Genomic DNA, 20832 nt, shown 5'->3' with positions numbered 1-20832 from the left:
GCAACTATGGAAATTGTAATTGCAACTATGAAAATTGTAGGCGCAACTATAACTTTGCCAAATGAGTTTCATTCTGCAGAGGAAGAACCATAGTTTCAACTATACTTTGCTAGTTGCAACTATGTAATTTGGTTCATGAATTCCAATTGCCATTGTCGCAACTATTGTGCTATTTTTGCTTCTTCATTCCCGGTTGACTACTCAATTCTCACTCTTTTTTGCTTCTTTTCTTTAATTTTCATATGCTCTTCCTCCTGCGAAGTATGTTAGAAAATATGGGAGAACATGATATATTTATTTATGTTTTATTTAAAATCTTTAATATTTAATAATCTAGAGTATTCATAACAGTAGTATTGGCACGCAGTCTCGCTTTTTGTGGGCAGTATGTTTTTATGACTAACCATTATTTTCTTTCATTGTTGATTACCTTAATATCTTGTTGTTTTTATTCTGCTTTTATATGGCTTTTTGGTACTGTCCCTTCTTGTCTATATTTTCATTAATATGGTGCTTATGCTTTCCTGAGCCGAGGGTCTATTGGAAACAGCCTCTCTATCCTTATAAGGCAGGGGTAAGGTCTACGTATACACTACCCTCCCCAGACCCCACAGGGTGGGATATTACTGGGCATGTTGTTGTATTGTTCAGCAAACATAGGTTGCAAATCCAAGTTAACACAATCTAGATTAGATAAAATCAGAAGAAAGCCCTTGATCTAATTTATCCACATGGTACAGAATAAAATCAACTGAATCATATCATAGCAAACAATACACACAGGCTGCAAAATCAAGCTAACACAAACAAGTTAAACCGTAGGAATGTCCCTGACCAAATTTATCCACATGGTACAGACCAAGTTAGTAGTAATTCAATCGGCTGATCTGCACAAATGGATAAAATTAATTAAATCATACACTGACCATAGCAAACATAAGTTGCAAACCAAGCTAACACAAATCTAGATTAGGCAAATTACAAGAAACACCTTGATCTAATTTATCCACATGGTACAAACCGAGTTAGTATTAATTCAGTTCAGCTGATTTGCAGCTCAAACTTGCAGTGTGCTGCTTCTTTTTCTTAGAGTGTTGAGTCACAAGATGCGAAATCCGAGCAAAACCAAACTTCTTTCTTTTTGCAGGGAGATGATGCTTATGTCCATTCTCCTTCTCATCCTTCCGACTTAACTGCACCTCACCAGTTGGTTTCCCAAGCATCTGGGCCAGCGACAATGTATGCTTTCCAACCTTTTTTCTTCCATTCTCAAACTCTTCAGTCAAAAGCAACTTCTTGTTCAATATTTGCCCTATTGATAGAGTTGGCTTTACAACTGGTTTTAACTCATCATTGACAAGCGTCAGGCCATTGACATCAACTAGGACAGAATCTTTCCTATGCTGAGATGAGGAAGGATTTTTAAACTTGGTCGAGTTCTGTACAGAACGTCTTCTCTGGCCATTTTCAGACCTCCATTTGCGCAGAGCTTCTTCGATCGCTAACTTCCCTTCATTTGCAGCCTCCACTCTGCTCAGTGCTTCTTCTAATGCCTTCTTACTAACTTTAACTTCTTCTGTAGCTTCTTCTACCTTCTTCAAGATTTCTGTTTTTGACACATTAGCTTCATCCACTAACATCATTGCATCTACTTCTCTTTGCTTGCTAGCTTCCTGTGCATCTTGTGCTTTGGACAGTAGAGACGAGTACTCCTCAAAGGTAAGAGTTACACTGTCCTCAGGCCGCCTTAGTTGCATCTCACTGTTTGATATAGCCTTGATTTCAGCAAGGGCAACAGCTTCAGCAGCTCTAGCTGCTGCTTTCATCTTCTTGGCTGCAACCAACCTGATCTCCGCTGTTTTGATCCTTGTCTTTGTCTGTTCAATCTCAGACAAAGCCCTCAAGACTTCTGATTTTGCAGCTTCTCCCACTTTCTTAAACTGCTCGGTCTCAGCAGTCAGTCTCGGAAGCTCCCTTGTCAAATCCACGGGATCACAAGAACTAACTTCACCATCTTTCACCAACTTTAGCTTTTCTTTTGTTTTATTTAACTCTTCTTCAAGAGATGAGATTTTCGAGGAACTTGAAGATAGCCGTTGGCGGGTCTTCTCAAGCAAGATTCTCTCATTTTCAATTCTTTTGTTATATGATTCAACAGTGGTTCGAATATCAGCAAGATCACTAGTTGTCCTGGTCAAGTGTAGTTTAGCCTGTTTTAATTCCAATAAGATAAAACCTGGAGCTGAAGAGGGACACAGAACCAAACCACCAGTTGTGTCCTGATTATCGCTTACAATATTCATTTCATGGTTTTCCTTCTCTGCCACTTCACCAGCAAGATGTACATCCTTAGCTTCGGCATCAGCAGTTAGTGTAGCAGTGACCTCGGATGCCTCGTTCTGCAACTTTGATTTCAGCTCTTCAATCATTACTTTAGTGCTTTCCAATTCTTTTAATACCTCAAGTGTTTCCTTCTCTTTCACAATCAGATCTTTTTCCAACTGTGCCGCCTGTTCCTCCACTTTTGCAATGTCAACCTTCTCTTCAGCAACCTATAGCCAAGCCAAATGAAACCAATAATTGAACATATAGCATAGAAGAAGCAAGTTAGGTACACTCTTTCAGGACTTTGATTGGGAATATTGGAACTATAAAAATTCATTTAGTGGACCACGAATACAGCAAGGACCACCATTAATACAGTTAGGACTAAGATGTTGGCATTTGAAGAGTTTGCTTCTTAGAATTTAGTCAAGAAATTGCAACACACGATTATGCTATTGTAGCACTTCCACAAGTATATGCTAAGGTTTCATTCTAACTGGCATTACGTAATGACATTCATCTTCTGAATCATCCCAAAACTAAAAGATATAATTGGCTACCGTAATATGCAAACGACAGCAGAAGGCTACACCTCTAATGGCTTTTGGAAACCAAAAACAACCAAACACTTCAAAACCCTGGACTAGGGAAACTGTCATAAATACAAGAGAGATGCAAATGCTCGAGGAAGCAACTCCTGAAAAGCTGAAAAGCTGCACAGGAGGACATCTCCCCACAAAGATAATATCTTTTCCTTGTGGGAAATCAATTGAGCCTCAACCTGTTTTGTTTCCATGCAATTAACAATGTAATAGTAGTTAATAGCAGATTACCTTCATACAACGGGTTAAAGCACACCGATAGTGCAAAAACATCTTGATTGTCAGTGTATTTAAGTAAAATCCACATACATACAAACACAAATTTAGCAGCCACTGCGGCAAAGGAATGCTACATACAACTTACAAGATTCATGAAATATGCAAACATTGGTTGTGCAAGAACTTCAGAAATGTTTTCCCATAAGACTAAATTACAGTATTGCCCAAATAATCTACTTTTTCCATTAAACAATAAGTACTCCATATTGTTTCTTGGTAGAAGGTAGACGTACCAAAAAAGATTCACTTTTTTCTCTAATGTCTAAGGTAAAATAATCACAAATTTAAGCATAAAAACTCTGCATTGTGGATACGAAAATAGACAACAACAATAACAACACATGGGGTCTGGGAGGTAATGTGTCACATTACCCCTACCCTACCCGAAGGAATAAAGAGGCTTCTGAAAGACCCTCGGCTCAAATATACTAAAATGGACAGAGGAAAGAAAAAGAAGAGACCTCAAATGACTTGTGAAGAGTGGGCTTCCAAAACCCAATTCCACCAAATCGAGTAGCAGCCTCTTTCACAGACTCAAATGGAGCAGAAGTGTCAATTTCTGCCCTAACAACACAACCCTTCTCCTCCATTTCAGTACAAGAACTGAACAAATTCACACCAGCATTGGCACTAGAGATTTCAGAAGCATCCATTATATCATAAAGTAAAAACAAGAAGAAAATAATGACAGAGAGTAGTACAAGGACAAAGAGAGATAACAATGTATGGAAGGGAAAGGAGGAGAGTAGTGGGTGAAGTTATCAAAAAAAGAGTGTAAGAAAGTACTGATAACTGAACAGTGTTAGCAGTGTAACGTTGGACTATGTTGGATCAAATAACGACAACAAAGCCTAGATTCTGTAAAAGACCACACCCCTTTGTTGTGGTAAAGTTTATTGTAAAATGGTGTCGTTTCGACTTGAGAGGGAACCTATTTCAATTTTTACCCTCTTTACTTTTATTTCCTTTCGTAAGATAAAAGACCTGACCTTTTCTCTTTTAGAGGGGAATGAGTAACCGGTTTGTCCATAATTTGTTTTTTAGAATTTTTTTTTTAAAAAATTTATATTTGTCCATTAAATTTTGCAAGTTTTTGAAAAAATTTCGAAAATAATTTTTTTTAAAACACTTTTTCAAAATTTTCAGATAAACTTTTTTCCCCAGTCACAAAACTTTAATATTTTTTCAATTGAAATGCATGTCCAAACATAATTTTAAATTTGAAATACTATTTTTCAACTTAACTCCAAATACTATTTTTTAACTTAACTCTAAATACTATTTTTTTTAAAGATTATAATTTTTATGTCCAAACGCCTAATAAATGTTATCAAAGACAAAAAAAAAGTTAGTTGATCTTATCGATCCAAAGTTTGGTAGGCATATTGATGGAAAATAATATAAAATAATCAAATTATGTGCAAACTGATTCAGATAGTAATTTGAACTTCTCACTTGATAATAAGTTGTGTTTCAAAATTTTAATTGAAACTTCACTATGATGATTAGCAAACTATTTAAAATTTTAAGGGTAAGGCCAAAAATGTCCCGGCGTTAGCTTTGACATTATAATATGGAGAAAGGTATAAAGAATTATCTACATAACCGTTGGACTCGAATATGTTATTCCCAACCAAATCTCAATTCAAATATCTTCTAAACATCTTAATCCAGTCTTAATTCTATTTTTTTTTTTTTGCTGTCTTATTGTTGGGGAAAAGTACCTTGGGTATGTTAAGAGAGTTACTCTTTTTCTAATTTTTTTTGTAGAGTTGCTTTTAACCAATTTTCATGCTGATTTCACTGTGAAGTAAGTTGATTCACTTTGATTATGATATGTTAATGCTATAATTATCATGACAAGGAAAAAGAAGAATAACATTATTTTTTTGACAGAAGAAAAAACGTCAGTAGGAGAGAAAGAAAAAGGGCCTTGGTTTCCTAGAAATAATTATTTGTTGACCCACTAACGCACTAGCAGCTAACCGCTGGTGAATTAAATAGCAACATTAGCGCCATTTTCAAGTAAATTTGATAAAAAAATCTATTTTTATATTTTTTAAAATTTGACAAAGATTCATAGTCACTGCAGAAAGAGTAGGAATATTATAAATTAGTTTGGTGAGAGTTTGATAATTATGTAGCTTTTGATGATATAATTGAGGTTTAATCAATAAACACAAAATCGATGAAGAATCTTTTCAAAAATTGCTATTGATATGTGACTCACCAAAACCAAATAAAAGATTCTACTATATTCTAATTTGGTTGTTTGATTGATTTGACAATCTATATAAGCTCATTTTATATACAAATTCCCCTAATTCTTGTATCAACCAAAAACATTTCCTTGCTTTCTCTGAGCTTAAGCTCATTGAAAAATCCCTTATAAACAACAAACCACCAAATTCAGATTGAAAACCACCCACAACTTTTAAATAGTATAACCATAATATATATCCATATACTTGCATGATCAATGTGAAATGAACAGGTCTCCCTTGACCCATTAAATATATATATATATATATATATATATATATATATATATATATATATATATATATATATATATATGTGTGTGTGTGTGTGTGTGTGTGTGTGTGTGTGTGTGTGTGTGTGTGTGTGTGTGTGTGTGTGTGTGTGTGTGTGTGTGTGTGTGTGTGTGTGCTGTAACAGCTGTATACTATTTACGGAAGCCAAAACAGCAAAAGGATGCCCCCATAAGAATTCATGTTATTTTTTTGGGGAAAATGACACTGTATAGCCACTCTCAAAATAATAGCCGAAAAAATGTATATTTTTTGTATACTATGTTATATACATAAATTATATAAATTTTATATTCTTTTTCGGCTACTGAATATAAAAAATTTCTGGCGCGGGCTAAAAGTTTAAAAAGCCCAATTAATTACATGAAGAAGATCCAGCACAATCATGAAAGCTTGGGCTGATTCAAATTGGCTGGGGCATAGCCCATAGGTGAACCAGAACATAGAAGATAGAATCAAATCAATCTTAGCTCGTATGTCACAACTCACAACTCACAATATTCAAATTGGGCTTCCTAAAGCTGAATTAGTAGCTTTTGCATTTTGAGGAATGTAGCCATGCAACGAGCATCACTTTGAGAATTGACACCATGGTTTCAAGAGTTTAGAGTCAATCAATTTCCCTAAAACAAAGTTAATAATTAAGTCAATTAGCTACATGGTGCAACTTCAAGAATGTTTCTTTGCGGGATTGGATAGTGACAGATTTTGCCAAACTTTTGTACCCCAGAGACAGCACTAAGATAGTGCTGCTTTGTTCATCAAGAAAAGCATTCCATATGAAAATAATCAAAAGCAGGGAAAAAAAACCCAGAAAGAACAATGGAATCATGCTAAAACCTATCCTATTTTGCATATTTTTTTAACCCTAATCTCAACACATAAACTACAGAAAGACTACAACATGCTAATGGGAATTGAATTGATTGAAATGTTTACGACATCTGGGCATCGTTCAGTAACTTGGAGCATAACTTACATATTTATCTCAAAGATAAAAATAATTTTTTTTGGGATAACTCAAAGGTAAGCAGTCAATCAGCATACTGACCATAAGTTTAGAAAGATTATAGCAAAAAACAAAACCTACAGGGACAGGGTTTACCATAGCAAGATTAAAAAGAAACAGAACTTTGTGGATCATATTTACCTAAAAGCATCCTCTAAAATCTAGAGGAACAAGAAATTAGGAAACAACATAATGAAGTTTAGGCATAAAATACTAAAAAGTGACCTAGGAAGATTAGTGGCCTAAAGCCAATTTTTAATCAAAGGCCTATTAGAAGGAATTTTTTTTTTATCTATATTTTTAATGAAAGTCTATTTTTCTATTTTTTTAAGATGTAAAGTTGTTAATAATTTCTTTTATAAATAATTTAATCTCTCCTAAGATATTATTGATCTTAGATAATTGAACTAGATTCAAGAAGTTTATAACTTAATATCAAAATAATTTTTGATGTTCTAATATATACTTGTTGAAATGCTTGAAACCTGAGGGGGAAAAAAGGAAAAAAAGAATGCGCAATATAGTTTTATTCAACGGTACTCTTCAACTCTTGTTTTTTATAGAAAAAATAAAACTCTTTTTTTCTACAGAGAACAATATAACTTATCGAGAACTTAAGCTTTTTTGTAGAAATCAAGAAGAGAATATAAGAATGTAATACCATTTTTCTGATGAGAAAGATAAAAAATAAGACTTGGACTATTGAATTGCACGTTTTTAGTGAGAAATGTAAAAGGAGAATAATAATATAGGTACCTCACTAATGATGTCAATTGTCAAATTTAAATAATGAAAAGTTTTATATTCGTGACGACGATTTAGGGGGAGTGATTCTCTTTTTCCAATTTTTGCTTAAATGGATACATCAATACTAAATTAAAGTTATATTTACTTTTTATAAAATAATTTATTTTTATTAATTTTAATATACCCAATATATTTAGTCCCTACCTCTAAAGATTGTTGTGAGATGTATATGATCCAACTTACCTTATATTGGGTTCGAGTCATATGCTTGAAATAAATCATGTTAAAACATGTTCTCTCTATTACTAGGCCTTATGCGATACGAATCTAGATTAGTCGGGGGCTCAATACAAATACGAGTAGAAAATAAAAAGAAAAATTTGGGGGCCTAAAGCCTTTGCTTTAGTGGCTTGACCCTTGGACCGCCCTTGAAAATCAAGAGAAGTGGAAATAAGAATCCAACCAAGAGTTAAAGTGTACGATTTCCGACCTTGAAGGCTCTATGTTAATCTGTTGGTTCTTGATAAAAGAAATTAAGGGAAATAATAGGGGAAGATTACAAGAAAATAAAAAGAGTATACTCGAATAGATGTAAAAGGAACTGTAGCTGAAAATTCTATATTATTTTATTGTATTTGGACTACAATTTATAAGATAAATACTAACTTAAAAGACTTAAAAATCAACACAAAAGCTGCTGAAAATAACAAACTCCTAGAGACAAGTTCACTCCTAAAGACTAGTTCAAAATTATTTCAAATTCAAACTAAATTACTGCAGTAAATAACTCTTAAGCTAGAAACAACAAAATAATTTTACTGAGAGCAGCTTCTAAAGCATATTTCTAACACTCCTCCTTGCTTTTGAAGCTAGAAATTATGAATTTGTGCCTTGTAAACCTTTAACTGGAAGCGACATTGTACGTAAATCTACCAACTAATCTTTGGACTTGCAGTGAATCGAGTTAACTTCTGTATTTTGCTGCATCTCATGATTGTCAATGAAATAAGTTGGCTCGTTTTTCAGCTTCATTTGCATCTTGCCTTGAGACTTGTCAACTTTCTTCCAGATTTGCATTTTCTGAAATATTGACAACTTCTTCCTTACCTCATTTTCACATATGTCCTCAGTTGGAGAATTATCTGCACTTTGTAGATTCTTTTGGCTCCATTCTTCATCTTCAGTTGGATTAAATGAGAAGTTTTTACCTCTCATTTTAACCCTTAAAATCTCAAGTCCAGTTGCATCATAAATGAAACAATATTTATCTTCAAAGGATACTTTAAATCCTTTTTCCATTAGTTGTCCAACACTTAATAAATTTTGATCAATATCAGGAACATAAAGAACATCTGAAATTTTCTTAGTACCTGAATTTGTTGGTATTGCAACAGTTCCTTTTCCTTTAGCAAGAATATAATCACCATTTCTAATTTTGACTTTCTTATTTCCTATAGACGTGAACTCTTTGAAAATATTTCTGTCATATATCATGTCTTATTTTTTTCATCTTTTGAGCCAGGTGTTTTCCACGTAAAACTCCTTGTGTTCTTTACTTTCTACATTTATTATTCTGCAACAGTAGTATAAGGAACACACAGAAGAACCAAGTCCTTCTATAATCTGTGCACGCAAAAAATTGGACACCACACAAATCAACCCCTCTTGTGTGGTATTGAAGTATAAAACATCAATTAGTATCAGAGTAGGTTTTCCTTAAAGAGGCTAACACTTTAGGAACAGATCAAGATGAGCGCACCACATGCAAACTAGGAAGGGCAATCCACTGATAGGCCTCCACTCTTTAATGGCCAGTGCTACTATTGGTGGAAAAACAGGATGAGAGATCACATCGGAGAAGACTATGAGCTATGTGACATTGTCACTGATGGTCCTCTGGCTACCATGAAAAAGAATGCTGAAGGAGTAGATGTGCCAAAAATAAGAGCTGACTGCAATGCTGAGGACTTGAGGAAATAGGAAAAGAATGCTAAGGCCAAGAAATGGCTTGTGTGTGGACTTGGTCCAGGCGAGTATAGTAGAAGGAAATCTGGGATACTTTGCAAGTGACTAATGAAGGAACACCTCAAGTGAAGAGATCCAGAGTAACACTACTGTATTCTCAATATGAGAATTTCACCATGAAGGAAGGGAAACCATCCAGGAGATGTATACAAGGTTAACCATCCTAACAAATGAACTTAAGTCTCTTGGAAGAGTTATTCTTGAAGAAGACAAAGTTGAGAAAATTTTGACAAGGGTTCTGCCAGTCTCTTGGGAAAGCAAAATCACTGCTATTCAGGAATCAAAGAATATTGCCACTCTTAAGTTGGATGAGCTAATTGGAAATCTCACTGCCTATGAATTTAGAAAGCAAACCATGAAGATGGATGCACCCAAGAAGGAAAAAGGCCTAGCACTCAGAATCACTGAAGGTGCTGATCTAGAGGAGGATGAAATGACCATGATCACAAAGGACTTCAAGAAGTACCTGATGAGAGGAAAGGGTCCTTCAAGAAGTGGAAGCTACAACAAACCAAGGGTTCCTAAAAAACAAACCAATGAAGGATGTTACAAGTGTGGGAAGACTGATCACCACATCAAAAACTGCCCTCAATGGGAAATTGAATGGAAGAAGGAAAGAGCTGAACGAAGGAACAGGAAGATGGAACATGTTCAACCCAAGAAGAACAAATGATCAACAAATGCTATGATTGCTGCCTGGGGAGAAAGCTCAGACGAGGACTCAGAGGATGAAGATGGAGATGAACAAGTACTTATGGCAATTGGAGAATCCGATGAGGAATCTGAGGTAAGTATAATTCATTTCAAAGACAAGATTAAATTCTTGTCTAAAGAAAGGCTATCTGAGTTACTCCTGGATTTCATTGATGAATATGAGGATCTAAACAATGAAAAAGAATAGTTATCTAAGGAGTGTGCGATTTTGAAAGCTAAGTGCAAAAATTTGGAACTTAGGTCTAGTGAAAGTGATAGTAAAAATGCTGAGTTAAAGAACCAGGTTCATGAACTTGACACCACTATCCAAGAGCTAAGATCTGAAAATCTAAAACTGAAATTAGGAAGAAGTAAAAAGAAAGCTGATCACACACAACTCACATTAGAAAAAAATCTAGGAAAAATGAAAGACGAGTTGTACAAAAGATATGAGTAGATAAGAGTCTTTAAGGAGGATCTAAGCAAGGTTAAGCACGAGCTAGACAAAACCTGTAAATGGAATAGGTCCTCCGATGCGCATTCATGGCTGCATGAACACCATAGTAGCAATAAGAGAAGACTTGGCTACGAGATCCCTGCGCCTAAGTGGGATCCCAAAAGCAAGTACCTCACACTTCATGAGAACAGAATCTGCACACACTGTGGTAAGATTGATCAGTACAAAAGTGAATGTAATGCAAAAGAAAAAACTAGTCAAAAGAATAAAATATTTGTTCAAGGGAAAAGTAAGCTGCCAAGATGGGCCAAAAAGAATTTGATTCACCCTTTTGCCTATAGAAAGGGACCCAAACTAGTTTGGATTCCTAAGACTAACCCCTGATTTCCTTTTGTGGGTCCAAGTGAAGGAGAGCAGCCAAATATGGTACATGAATAGTGGCTGCTCAAAGCATATGATAGGGAACAAGAACCAGTTCCTTTCACTTGAGGACCTCAAATGAGGTAATGTCTCCTTTGGAAATGGGAAGAAAGGAGAGATCATTGGGGTTGGAAAGGTAGGAAAGACTAATTCTCACTCTATTGAGAATGTCTACTTGATAGATGGCCTAAAATACAGCCTAATCAGTGTATCACAATTGTGTGATTGAGGTAACTTTGTAGCATTCACCTCTACCAAATGATTTGTGATAAATCTTACCACTAACAAGATTGTTTTGCAGGGAAAAGAGTAAACAATATTTACATAGTAGATCTGTCCACACATTTAGAAAATAAACTCACTTGCTTAAGTGTGTTGGATAATGATCCCCTCCTTTGGCACAAAAGACTTGGACATTCCAGTCTAAGTTAACTCAACAAACTAGTCTCTAAGGACTTGGTGATAGGACTGCCTAACATTAAGTTTAAGGAAGACAAAGTTTGTGAGGCTTATGCAAGGAGGAAGCAGGTAAAATCCTCTTTTAAATACAAGAAAGTGGCAAGTACCACGAGATCGATTGAACTGGTCCATATGGATCTCCGTGGTCTAATGAGAACATTAAGCAGAGGTGGTAAGAGATATGGTGCTTGTTGATGACTACTCTAGATTTACTTGGACATTATTTTTAACATCTAAAGATGAAGCATTTGACATGCTTACTTCTTTTGTTAGAAAAACTCAAAAACAACTAGGTAATCAACTTACATCAATTATGTCTGATCATGGAACTGAATTTGAAAATGTTAAGTTAGCTGAATTTTGTGATGTGCATGTCATAGATAATAATTTCTCTGCTCCTGGGACTCCACAATAAAATGGAGTAGTTGAAAGAAAGAATAAGACACTTGAAGATATGTCTAGGACTATGCTTCTTTCTAGTAAACTACCCCATAGTTTCTGGGTAGAAACTGTAAATACTGCATGCTACATCATCAATAGGTGCATGACTAGACCTCTTGTTGAGAAGACTCCATATGAGTTACTTAAAGGGAGAGAGTCAAATATATCCCATCTTAGGGCATTTGTATGCAAGTGCTTTGTGCACAATAATGGCATAGACTCCCTAGGTAAATTTGATCCCATAAGTGATGAGGGAGTATTCTTAGGATATTCTTTACATAGTAAAGCTTATAAGATCTATAACAAAGGAACTATGTGTGTAGAAGAAAGTGTACATGTGATTTTTGATGAAACTAACATTCCTTCTGAGAGACAGGAACATGAAGATGAAGCTACACCAAAAGAAAGAACAGGTGATGGAATAGCTTGTTCTACTCAGGGCAACCTGGCAGGGGGGACTGAACAAAGATGAACTGAATCTCAAACCTCGATGGAACCTGTCCATGAACCTGTTCCACAACAACAAAGCATTAAAAGAGCATCAAAGGGAAACCAGTTGGTTGTGAAATCTTAGAAGATGCAGATTGGGTAAATGCAATGCAAGATGAACTCAACCAATTCGAAAGGAGTCGAGTTTGGCATCTAGTACCAAGTACCAAGGACATATCAGTAATTGGCACAAAATGGGTCTTCAGAAACAAAAACCTTAAGTAGAGATCACTTTTAAAGGAACATGTTGGAATTAGGGATGATTAAGATCACCTAAAAGGACCAGTTCAAAGTTAAATGGAAAAAATGAAAAAAATTATATTTGAGAAAAAAAATTATTGGTTAGAAAGTCTGTAAATTTTGTATATAATTAGATTAAATCTTGCTTAGTCTCATACTTTAAACAACATACTCCTGTGCCATGTGCTAAAATGACTCATTAATCTTAATTATATTTTCTCTGTTTTGGCAAATTTATACTTACACAAGAGAATTTTCAGTGAAGAACCTGGTTCATCAAGATAAATAGGTATGTTTTCTACACTCTGCATAACTTGAAATAATTATATTTGGATCATAAGAAGATTCTTACCTAATTCCAAACTCCTTTTGGACTTATCCATTACAAGTAAACTAGTTTCGTTCAAAAGAGTCCCAACCGAATTGAAGTACCTAGATTATAGAGATACACTCCAACGTCTCTTCAAAATTGAATTTCAATTTGATTAGACTTCTAAGGGGTCGTTTGGTATGATATATAAGAAGGTATAAGGGTGGTATAAAAATTTAATACCACTTTAATACTCTGTTTGGTTAGCAAACCAGATATAAATTATCCCGGTGTTAAAATGTGTTAATCTTAACACTGGGATAACTTATACCTTATACAATATGGGGTAATTAGCACCGGTATAACTTATACCTTCTTCTTAGAAATTATGTAATTTTCATTCTTAATACAACATACCAAACAATGAATAAATAATAATCCCAGTATAACTAAACCCATCATAATTTATTCCAATATAACTTATACCGGCATACCTTATATCGGTATAAATCGTATTCCAATCAAATGACCATAAGAGTCTGAAAAGCTATCGTTACCCCATTAATTATATCTCTGTATATTGATCAGCTTTAGTGTATTCCTTACTTCATCTCTCTCAAGCCCTCAAAAACTCTCAGTCTTCTTTCATCTTCTAAACACAATCTAATTCTCTTATCTTCCATACCCTAGCCCAGATATGTCGAACACCTCTAAAAATCCCTTATCACCACCACATGAAACCACTTCCACACCTTCTACCACTCCTTCAACCACACCAATCTATAAGAAAAGTAGAGTAAAGATGATGGCTCGTAAGATTGTTGCTGAAGGAGATCAGATCAAGAAAATAAACAAGCAATTGAAAGCAGGTAGGGAAAAAGAATCCCAGAAATGTAAAGATTCATTTAAGTCTGCTACCGATGGGGAAGAAAGTGGTTCTTCCGAAACTGAACAGGTATCTTTTAGTCCTAAATTTACTCCGGAGACAATTTCTGAAGTTGCTACAGATTTGGAGAATAGATTTGTACTGGTAGGGTCTATAACAGGTGTTGACACTACATAATCTAGAAAAGTTGGTGGTAAAAAAAAGGGAAAAGAAAAAGAGAGCAAGGGTGCTAAGAGTGCTATGAGGGGAAAGGGTAAAAGAGTGGTTGATTCTTCACCCACTCCTGTTAGTCTAACCAAAGGAACAAGTGCAATGGTTGTTTGGGGATATGAATCTGCTGGAATAGAGGAGAGTGTAAACAAAACATGGGGAAGTGGGTGTGGCAAAGCTGCTGAAGAGATGGTTCAACTTTGGAAAAATGTAGATGAACCTGTTCCATCTGAACAGGAAACCCTCGCAGACCTACTGAAAAGAGTAACTGATAGTTATAACCCAAACAAGAAAAGGAAGGCTGCCCCCTCTATCTCTTCTGTTACTGTTGAAATTCCTCCCACAAGAGGCAGAGCCACAAGAAGCCAGAAAAAGCAGGATGAAGAAAATTTAGTGAAAATGAGGAGGAACTTGAGCCGAAGGCTGTGTATAAGAGTGAGATGAAGCCACCCCACAAAGTGTTGTTTGAATTTGTCATCAAATGCGTTATGCCAAGGCAGGAAAGGAGGCACATTGCAAACTTCTTGGACTTGTACTGATGGAGTGTTTGGATAATCCAGCTTATTCTCACAACTGTGCTTGCACTTTGTTGATACCCAATTTTCCCATAATATTTTCAAAATTATGCTTTGACATCAATTAATATTTTTTTAATACAATTTCTGCATTTTTAAAATATTCTAACTAATTTCCCTCAGCATTTATTTTATAAAAAACAATCACTAATTGCATCACAAATAGTTTTATAATAATTTTTGTGGCTTAACTATTTTATTTGTACCAAGTTTTAATTATTACACAAATAACCACATTTGTATTTTTAGAATGCAATTGTAATTACTTTGTAATTATAGCCTATGCATGCATTATTACATTATTATCCCGGAAAATAGCCTTTTATATTTTTACAATATTAAGTAATTATTTTTAAATATCTCCAGGCATGAAAATTATTTTATACAGCCTATTAGTTATTTTTAAAAATTGTTTTATCAATTAAATAAGGTATTTAACAAATGACCCCCTTTATTTTCAAATCTAGCCTAAATACCTAGCCCAATTTTAACCAAATTTCAAAATTAAACCAGACCCAAAATCTACCCAGCCCAGACCCCTTGTCTACCCAACCCACTTCTTGCCAAATCTTGGCCGTTGATCATTTTGATCAACGGTCCAGATTCCCCTTTACCTAAAGTAAACCTAATGACCTCCCCCAAACCCCTCATTTCCTCTTATCTCTCACGCCGACATCTGATCTCTTCTTCTCTCAAATGCTCTCAAGTCCTAACCCTAACTAACCCTCACCGCCTTTCATCTACTGACGTCCATGGTGGTTCCTCACCACCATCAGACCTCTAATGGCCTCTCCTATTTTGTTATTACCATCTCTAAGGTCCTCGAGGGACCAAGGTTAGTCCACTTACACCTATGGCCCTTTCTCGCCTATTTCAGGCTGTTCCGGTTCGATTTCGAGTAAGATCTTCCTATGTCGCCTTAGATCTATGAATTTCTAAGCCTACTTCTTCATCTCTGTGTTGTTCTTCTCGAAACCCTAATTTTGTCCTTTGAACTTCTCAGATCTGTGCAAGATCTGAGATGGATCGAACCTATTTCACATGAGTTTTACAAGAACCTTCTGATTTTCGAATGATTTTTCATTTTTCTAAACTAGGGTTTCCAAAAAATTTCTTTCTCCAAAATGTTTGATAATTTTGAGTGTTTAATCTTCTATTTCTTATGTGTTTTAACCGATTTCGTAAAGGTTTGCTTTAACCCTAACTAGTTTATGCTAAAAAACCCAAATTTTTCGACATTTTGTTTGGTTTCTAAGTTACTTGTGTACTGACTTTGTCCTATGCTTTGGTTCCTGTGATTTTTCTTTAGCTTAATTCTATGTCTTGTGATTTTTATCCTAATGTGCCTCTACTAAGGTTCTTGGTTCGACTTTTCTACTGATTCTATATGTCTATATTCATTCTGGCTATTTATGGTAAACCTATATTTCTTTCCGTAAATTAGTGTTGATTTGAATTCTTGATTTATCAATTTGTTTTGTTAAGACCTATGTGTTGAGTCCTAGCTATTCCTTTCTTGCCTTATTTTGTCTGCGATACTTGCTGACTCTTTACATGATTTTCTCCTTAATTAAACCCTTTACTATTTTTATTATGAAGTTCTTTATTTTTGTTTGATTTGAATGCCTTTCCTTAATAAGGCCTTTGATTCTTACTTCTTTACTCAGTCTTACTGAACTTCTTTCCTTAATTAGCTCCTGCCATTACCGATGGCTAATTTTCCTTAATTAAAGGAGAAGACTATGCTGAATCTTTGTGTCATTGTTTCTGAAATTCCCTAATTGCTAATTATTGATTACTTTACCTTATTTGCTCTAGTCTTGAACTACTATATAAACACTCTTTATTTTAACTTCTCACACACGAACATTAGTTCATAAACTACTACTTTTACACTCTAAAAAGCTCTTTCTGCTCTCTCTGCTACTTGTGATCTTGTTATTCTAGCCGGTTGCAAGCCAAGGCTAGAAATTGTGCAACATCTGTCTTACATCTTGTATTTTCTTTCTCTAACTGGTATGCTTCTGATTAAATTTTAGAATCCAAACCTATGTGTTTATTTACTGCCTTAGTTCACCAATCCTAGGTTCATTCCTGCTTCTGTTTACTGCTTACCTAGCATGCCAAATACTGCCTAATTCAAATATGTAATTAGCATGTCTCCACTTTATTTGTTTGTTCACTATCTTGTTTAAACATGTCTTACATGTGTAACTATCTTGGTTGATTGACTACTATCCATCTAGCATGCCTAAACTTTGCTTTTGTGCCTACACTTGTTAATACCTGCCTAGCATGTTCATTTAGGTCCTTGCCTATTCTTCCTTACTCCTGCTGAGTTATCTAATCTCCCTAGAGTGACTCCAGTTGTGTTGTTTATATGTCCTCAACATGTTTCTGCTGTGATCTTTGCTTCATATTTTCAATGACTTGCATTCTATCTAACCTATTAGCTCTGAAGAACCCCTTGAGAACTCTATGCATCCTGTTGTTTATGTGCTCCATTAAGGTGTATTCTATGTGTTCCCAACCCCTTTTTCCCTGTGTGGAAACTGTTTCTCAAAGTATTTTCCAAAGCTGTTTGTTTGTGGCTTGTGTTCTGAGTGCAAAATATTTTTCATACTTTCCTTGAATTGTTTTATCACTAAATCAGTACTGGTTTTTAGAAGCTCTTTTCATTCCTAAGACCTTTCTTTATACTGATTACAAAACTCTTTCAAATCATTATGCACTCTCACTTATTCTTAGATTACTAAGTCCTGCCCCTCTGGCATGTGTACTGCTTAGAGACCCTTGAGATCTCTCTGAACTCTGGCATATCAGGGATAGCACTTCCACACTGCACATAAATCAGTCCTTATTTGAGAAAGGTCTGGGTGTGAGCACTGTCCGGGATCCTTGAGGTCCTTAGGGAACTCTCACACACCTAGACATAAAATTGGCTATGAAACTTTGGGCATTTGAGACTACTGAAGGCTAGAAATTGCTTTGGGCCTGCTTCTGGCTCCCTATAGCTTAATTTCTATTCTGTTTATGTAATTTTTACTCAATCATTGGTCTGTACTAATTAATTGTAAACAGATATTGGGTGACTAGTAAAAAGGGAGGGTAGTTGTATACTGTGCGTAAAGATGGGTAGATAACATGCCTAGAGGGTTCATTTGGTTCAAATGTGTTTTATTAGATAACATGCCTATAGGGTCCAAAATGTGTTTTGTTAGATAATATGCCTATAGAGTTCAAATGTGTTTTTTTCTTAGATAACATGCCTATAGGATTTTGCCTTGGTTCAAATAAATTCTGCTTGCCCTACTTTACATAATCAGAAGTTATGCCTATAGGATCTAAAATTAGTTAGATCTAAAATCAGTTTAACTTTAACTCATGCCTGTAAGTTCTGAACCAGATTAACCAACCTACTCGTTTCTTCAACGTTGTGTTAGTGAGCATCACTAAAAAGCATGCCTATAAGATCCAATTGCCCGTTTAAAATTGTTTACTGTTTTACTGCATTCCTGATCAATGATTAGATTCCATGATCATAGGACATCACTATCACATGCCTAGGCAAGCCTATAGGGCGACTAAAATTCTGCAAACTATAAAACTACGCTATGTTATCTGTGACTGCTCATATTCAACAGGTCTAAAATCAGTAGGCAAACTGAATAGGTCTTTGACACTTTGGTCCAAATTTAATACTGCATATTCTATGCTCACCTAAATATCCTGTTCTAGGGCTTCTTAAATACCTGAAACTGTGTTTAAGACGTGCATTTGCTTGCTCTGTTTGTAGGAGGTAAAACTTGAGCCTTTAATTGTTCTCTTTTAGTCCAATCCTAATTGTTTTGATTGTGTGACGACCCGGCCGGCCGTCTTAAGAATTAATGCCCAGATCCCCTATTAACTGCTTTTCCCAAGTTTATTTCTACTATTTTAATTTGCCAGGATGTTCAGTTTCGAGTTTCGGAGAGTTTTGGGACACTTAGTCCCTAAATGAGAGCTTAAGTGTTGGAAAGTTGATCGTAGTCGTAACAGTGCGAATACGGCCTTGGAATGGAAATCTAATGGTTTCGTTAGCTCCGTTGGGTGATTTCGGGCTTAGGGGCGTGTTCGGATTGTGTTTTGGAGGTTCGTAGATAATTTAGGCTTGAAATGCCTAAAGTTGAATTTTTGAAGTTTTCGGTCTGATAGTGAGATTTTGATCCGAGGGTCGAAATGGAATTCCGGAAGTTGGAGTAGCTCCGTAGTGTTGAATGTGACATGTGTGCAAAATTTTAGGTCATTCGAACGAGGTTTGATAGACTTTTTGATCGAAAGCGCATTTTGAGAATTTTGGAGTTCTTAGGCTTAAATCCATGGTTAATTGGAGTCCATGTGTTTTAGGTGTTCTAAGGATTGGTAGGAGTTTGAATAGTGGGTTGTGACTTGTTGGTGCCTTTGGTTGAGGTCACGGAGGCCTCGGGATGAATTCAGATGGTTGACAGAAAGATTTTGGAGTTAAAGTTGCAGCTTCAGCTACTGGTTCTGTCATAAGCGCACCTGTGGTTTGGGTTCCGCAGTTGCGGCACTGCAGAAGTGTCTCAGTGGCCGCATAAGTGGAGTTTGGTCATTTCTTCAAGAACTGCAGAAGCGGTGGTAATATCGCAGAAGCGGTATCACATTTGCGGATTGGAAGTCGCAGATATGGAAGCTGGCCCTTTAATGAAAAGTTGCAGATGCGACCTTGGCTCCGCATAAGCAGGACCGCATCTCCGGAAATGTGGAAATTGCTGGGCAGAACATATAAATTCTTGCCTTCGCGAAATTTAGCCATTTTTCATCTTTTCAAAACGGGAAGAAGCTTGGGGAGCACTTTTCAAGAGGGATTTTCAGAGGAGTTCAATGGGGTAAGGTCTTTGGTCCCTAAACTCATTATTGGAGTGATTTTTATCGATTTAAGCATGAAAAATTAAGGAAAATCAGTGGTAATTGGGGGGTTAGGGCTTGTCTAATTGGAGACCTTTGAGTGATGATTTGAGGGACAAATTGAGGTCCGATTTTGGTACTTTTTATATGAATGGACTCATGAGAGTGCGAGGTTTCTGGAAATATAAATTTTACCCAATTCCGAAACGTGGGTATGAGAGGCGTTTTGGCTATTTTACATAATTTCGTGTATTATCTTAGAATTTAATTATAGAATCAGTTACTTGAAGTGTTATTTACATTATGCAATTGAATTGATAGATTTGGGCCATTTGGAGTCGAGTACTCGTGGCAAGAACGTAGTCTCGGGTTGATTTTGAGCCGGTTCGAGGTAAGTGGTTTGTCTAACCTTGTGTGGGGGACCTTCCCCTTAGGATTGATATATTTGGTAATTGAAATGCCTTGTACGTGAGGTGACGAGTGCGTACTTGTGCTAATTGTTGGAAATCCGGTTTTTAAAAGTAATTACGAGTATGTTTCCTTTCCTGTTTCTATTACTTGCACTATTAAGCCTGTTGTTAGTTTAGGAAAACATGTCTAAGTGACTTAATTGCTTTATTTGCTCAACCTGCCTTACCTGAATTCTGTGCAGCATGCTAGGCTAGAATCACGTGTTGCCTTAATATAAAGTTTTGCCATTTCTGTATATTTTCCTATTGCTGCTGTGTATTTATTTTGGGACTACAGATATGGGATTCCGGTAGCTCCCCCTTGTCTGTTTATTTTGGGACTACGGATGTGGGATTTCGGTAGATCCTCCTGCACAGTTATATGGAACTACGGGAATGCACACGGTAGATTCCCCCTAGTACTGGGTATTTACATTTGAGACTACGGAACAAGATTTCGATATATCCCCATGCACTATGAGTTGGAATACGGGACGGGATCCGGGAGATCCACTGGATATGTACATATGGGACTATAGGACAGTATCCTGGGAGATCCTCGATTGTTATTATTGGTGCTGAGTTATATTTCCTTTCAGTGTTTACCTTGTTTCTATATAGTTGTTTCTGTCCTGTACATCCTGTGTTATTTTACTGCCATACTTTTTATACTGTTCTGTTCAATAATGTTGATCCTTATATTTTATTTAACCTCAGTAGGGCCCTGACCTTCCTCGTCACTACCCAACTGAGGTT

General features: G+C 35.9%; 1 protein-coding gene across 1 annotated transcript; it reads right to left on the bottom strand.

Annotated features, from left to right (window-relative positions):
- Nucleotides 1-798: 798 nt before the first annotated feature.
- LOC107771950 (WEB family protein At2g38370-like) lies at nt 799-4059 on the bottom strand. Its single transcript, XM_016591420.2, has 2 exons — nt 3668-4059; nt 799-2552 (listed from the first exon to the last, which is right to left on the bottom strand). Exons 1-2 carry the CDS (start codon nt 3857-3859, stop codon nt 1032-1034), a joined length of 1713 nt encoding a protein of 570 aa, XP_016446906.1. The 5' UTR covers nt 3860-4059; the 3' UTR covers nt 799-1031.
- Nucleotides 4060-20832: the final 16773 nt, after the last annotated feature.

This window comes from Nicotiana tabacum, chromosome 10 (assembly GCF_000715075.1).
Source record: "Nicotiana tabacum cultivar K326 chromosome 10, ASM71507v2, whole genome shotgun sequence".
In the NCBI taxonomy this organism is placed as follows: domain Eukaryota; kingdom Viridiplantae; phylum Streptophyta; class Magnoliopsida; order Solanales; family Solanaceae; genus Nicotiana; species Nicotiana tabacum.
Note: the sequence above shows the minus strand (reverse complement) of the source record. Positions and strands in the feature narration are given on the sequence as shown.

Coding starts and splice junctions, on each gene's coding strand:
- LOC107771950 (XM_016591420.2), bottom strand. CDS start 3,859: ATGGATGCTTCTGAAATCTCTAGTGCCAATGCTGGTGTGAATTTGTTC. Junction 2,553..3,667: donor CTCTTCACAAGTCATTTGAG/GTCTCTTCTTTT, acceptor GCTTGGCTATAG/GTTGCTGAAGAGAAGGTTGA.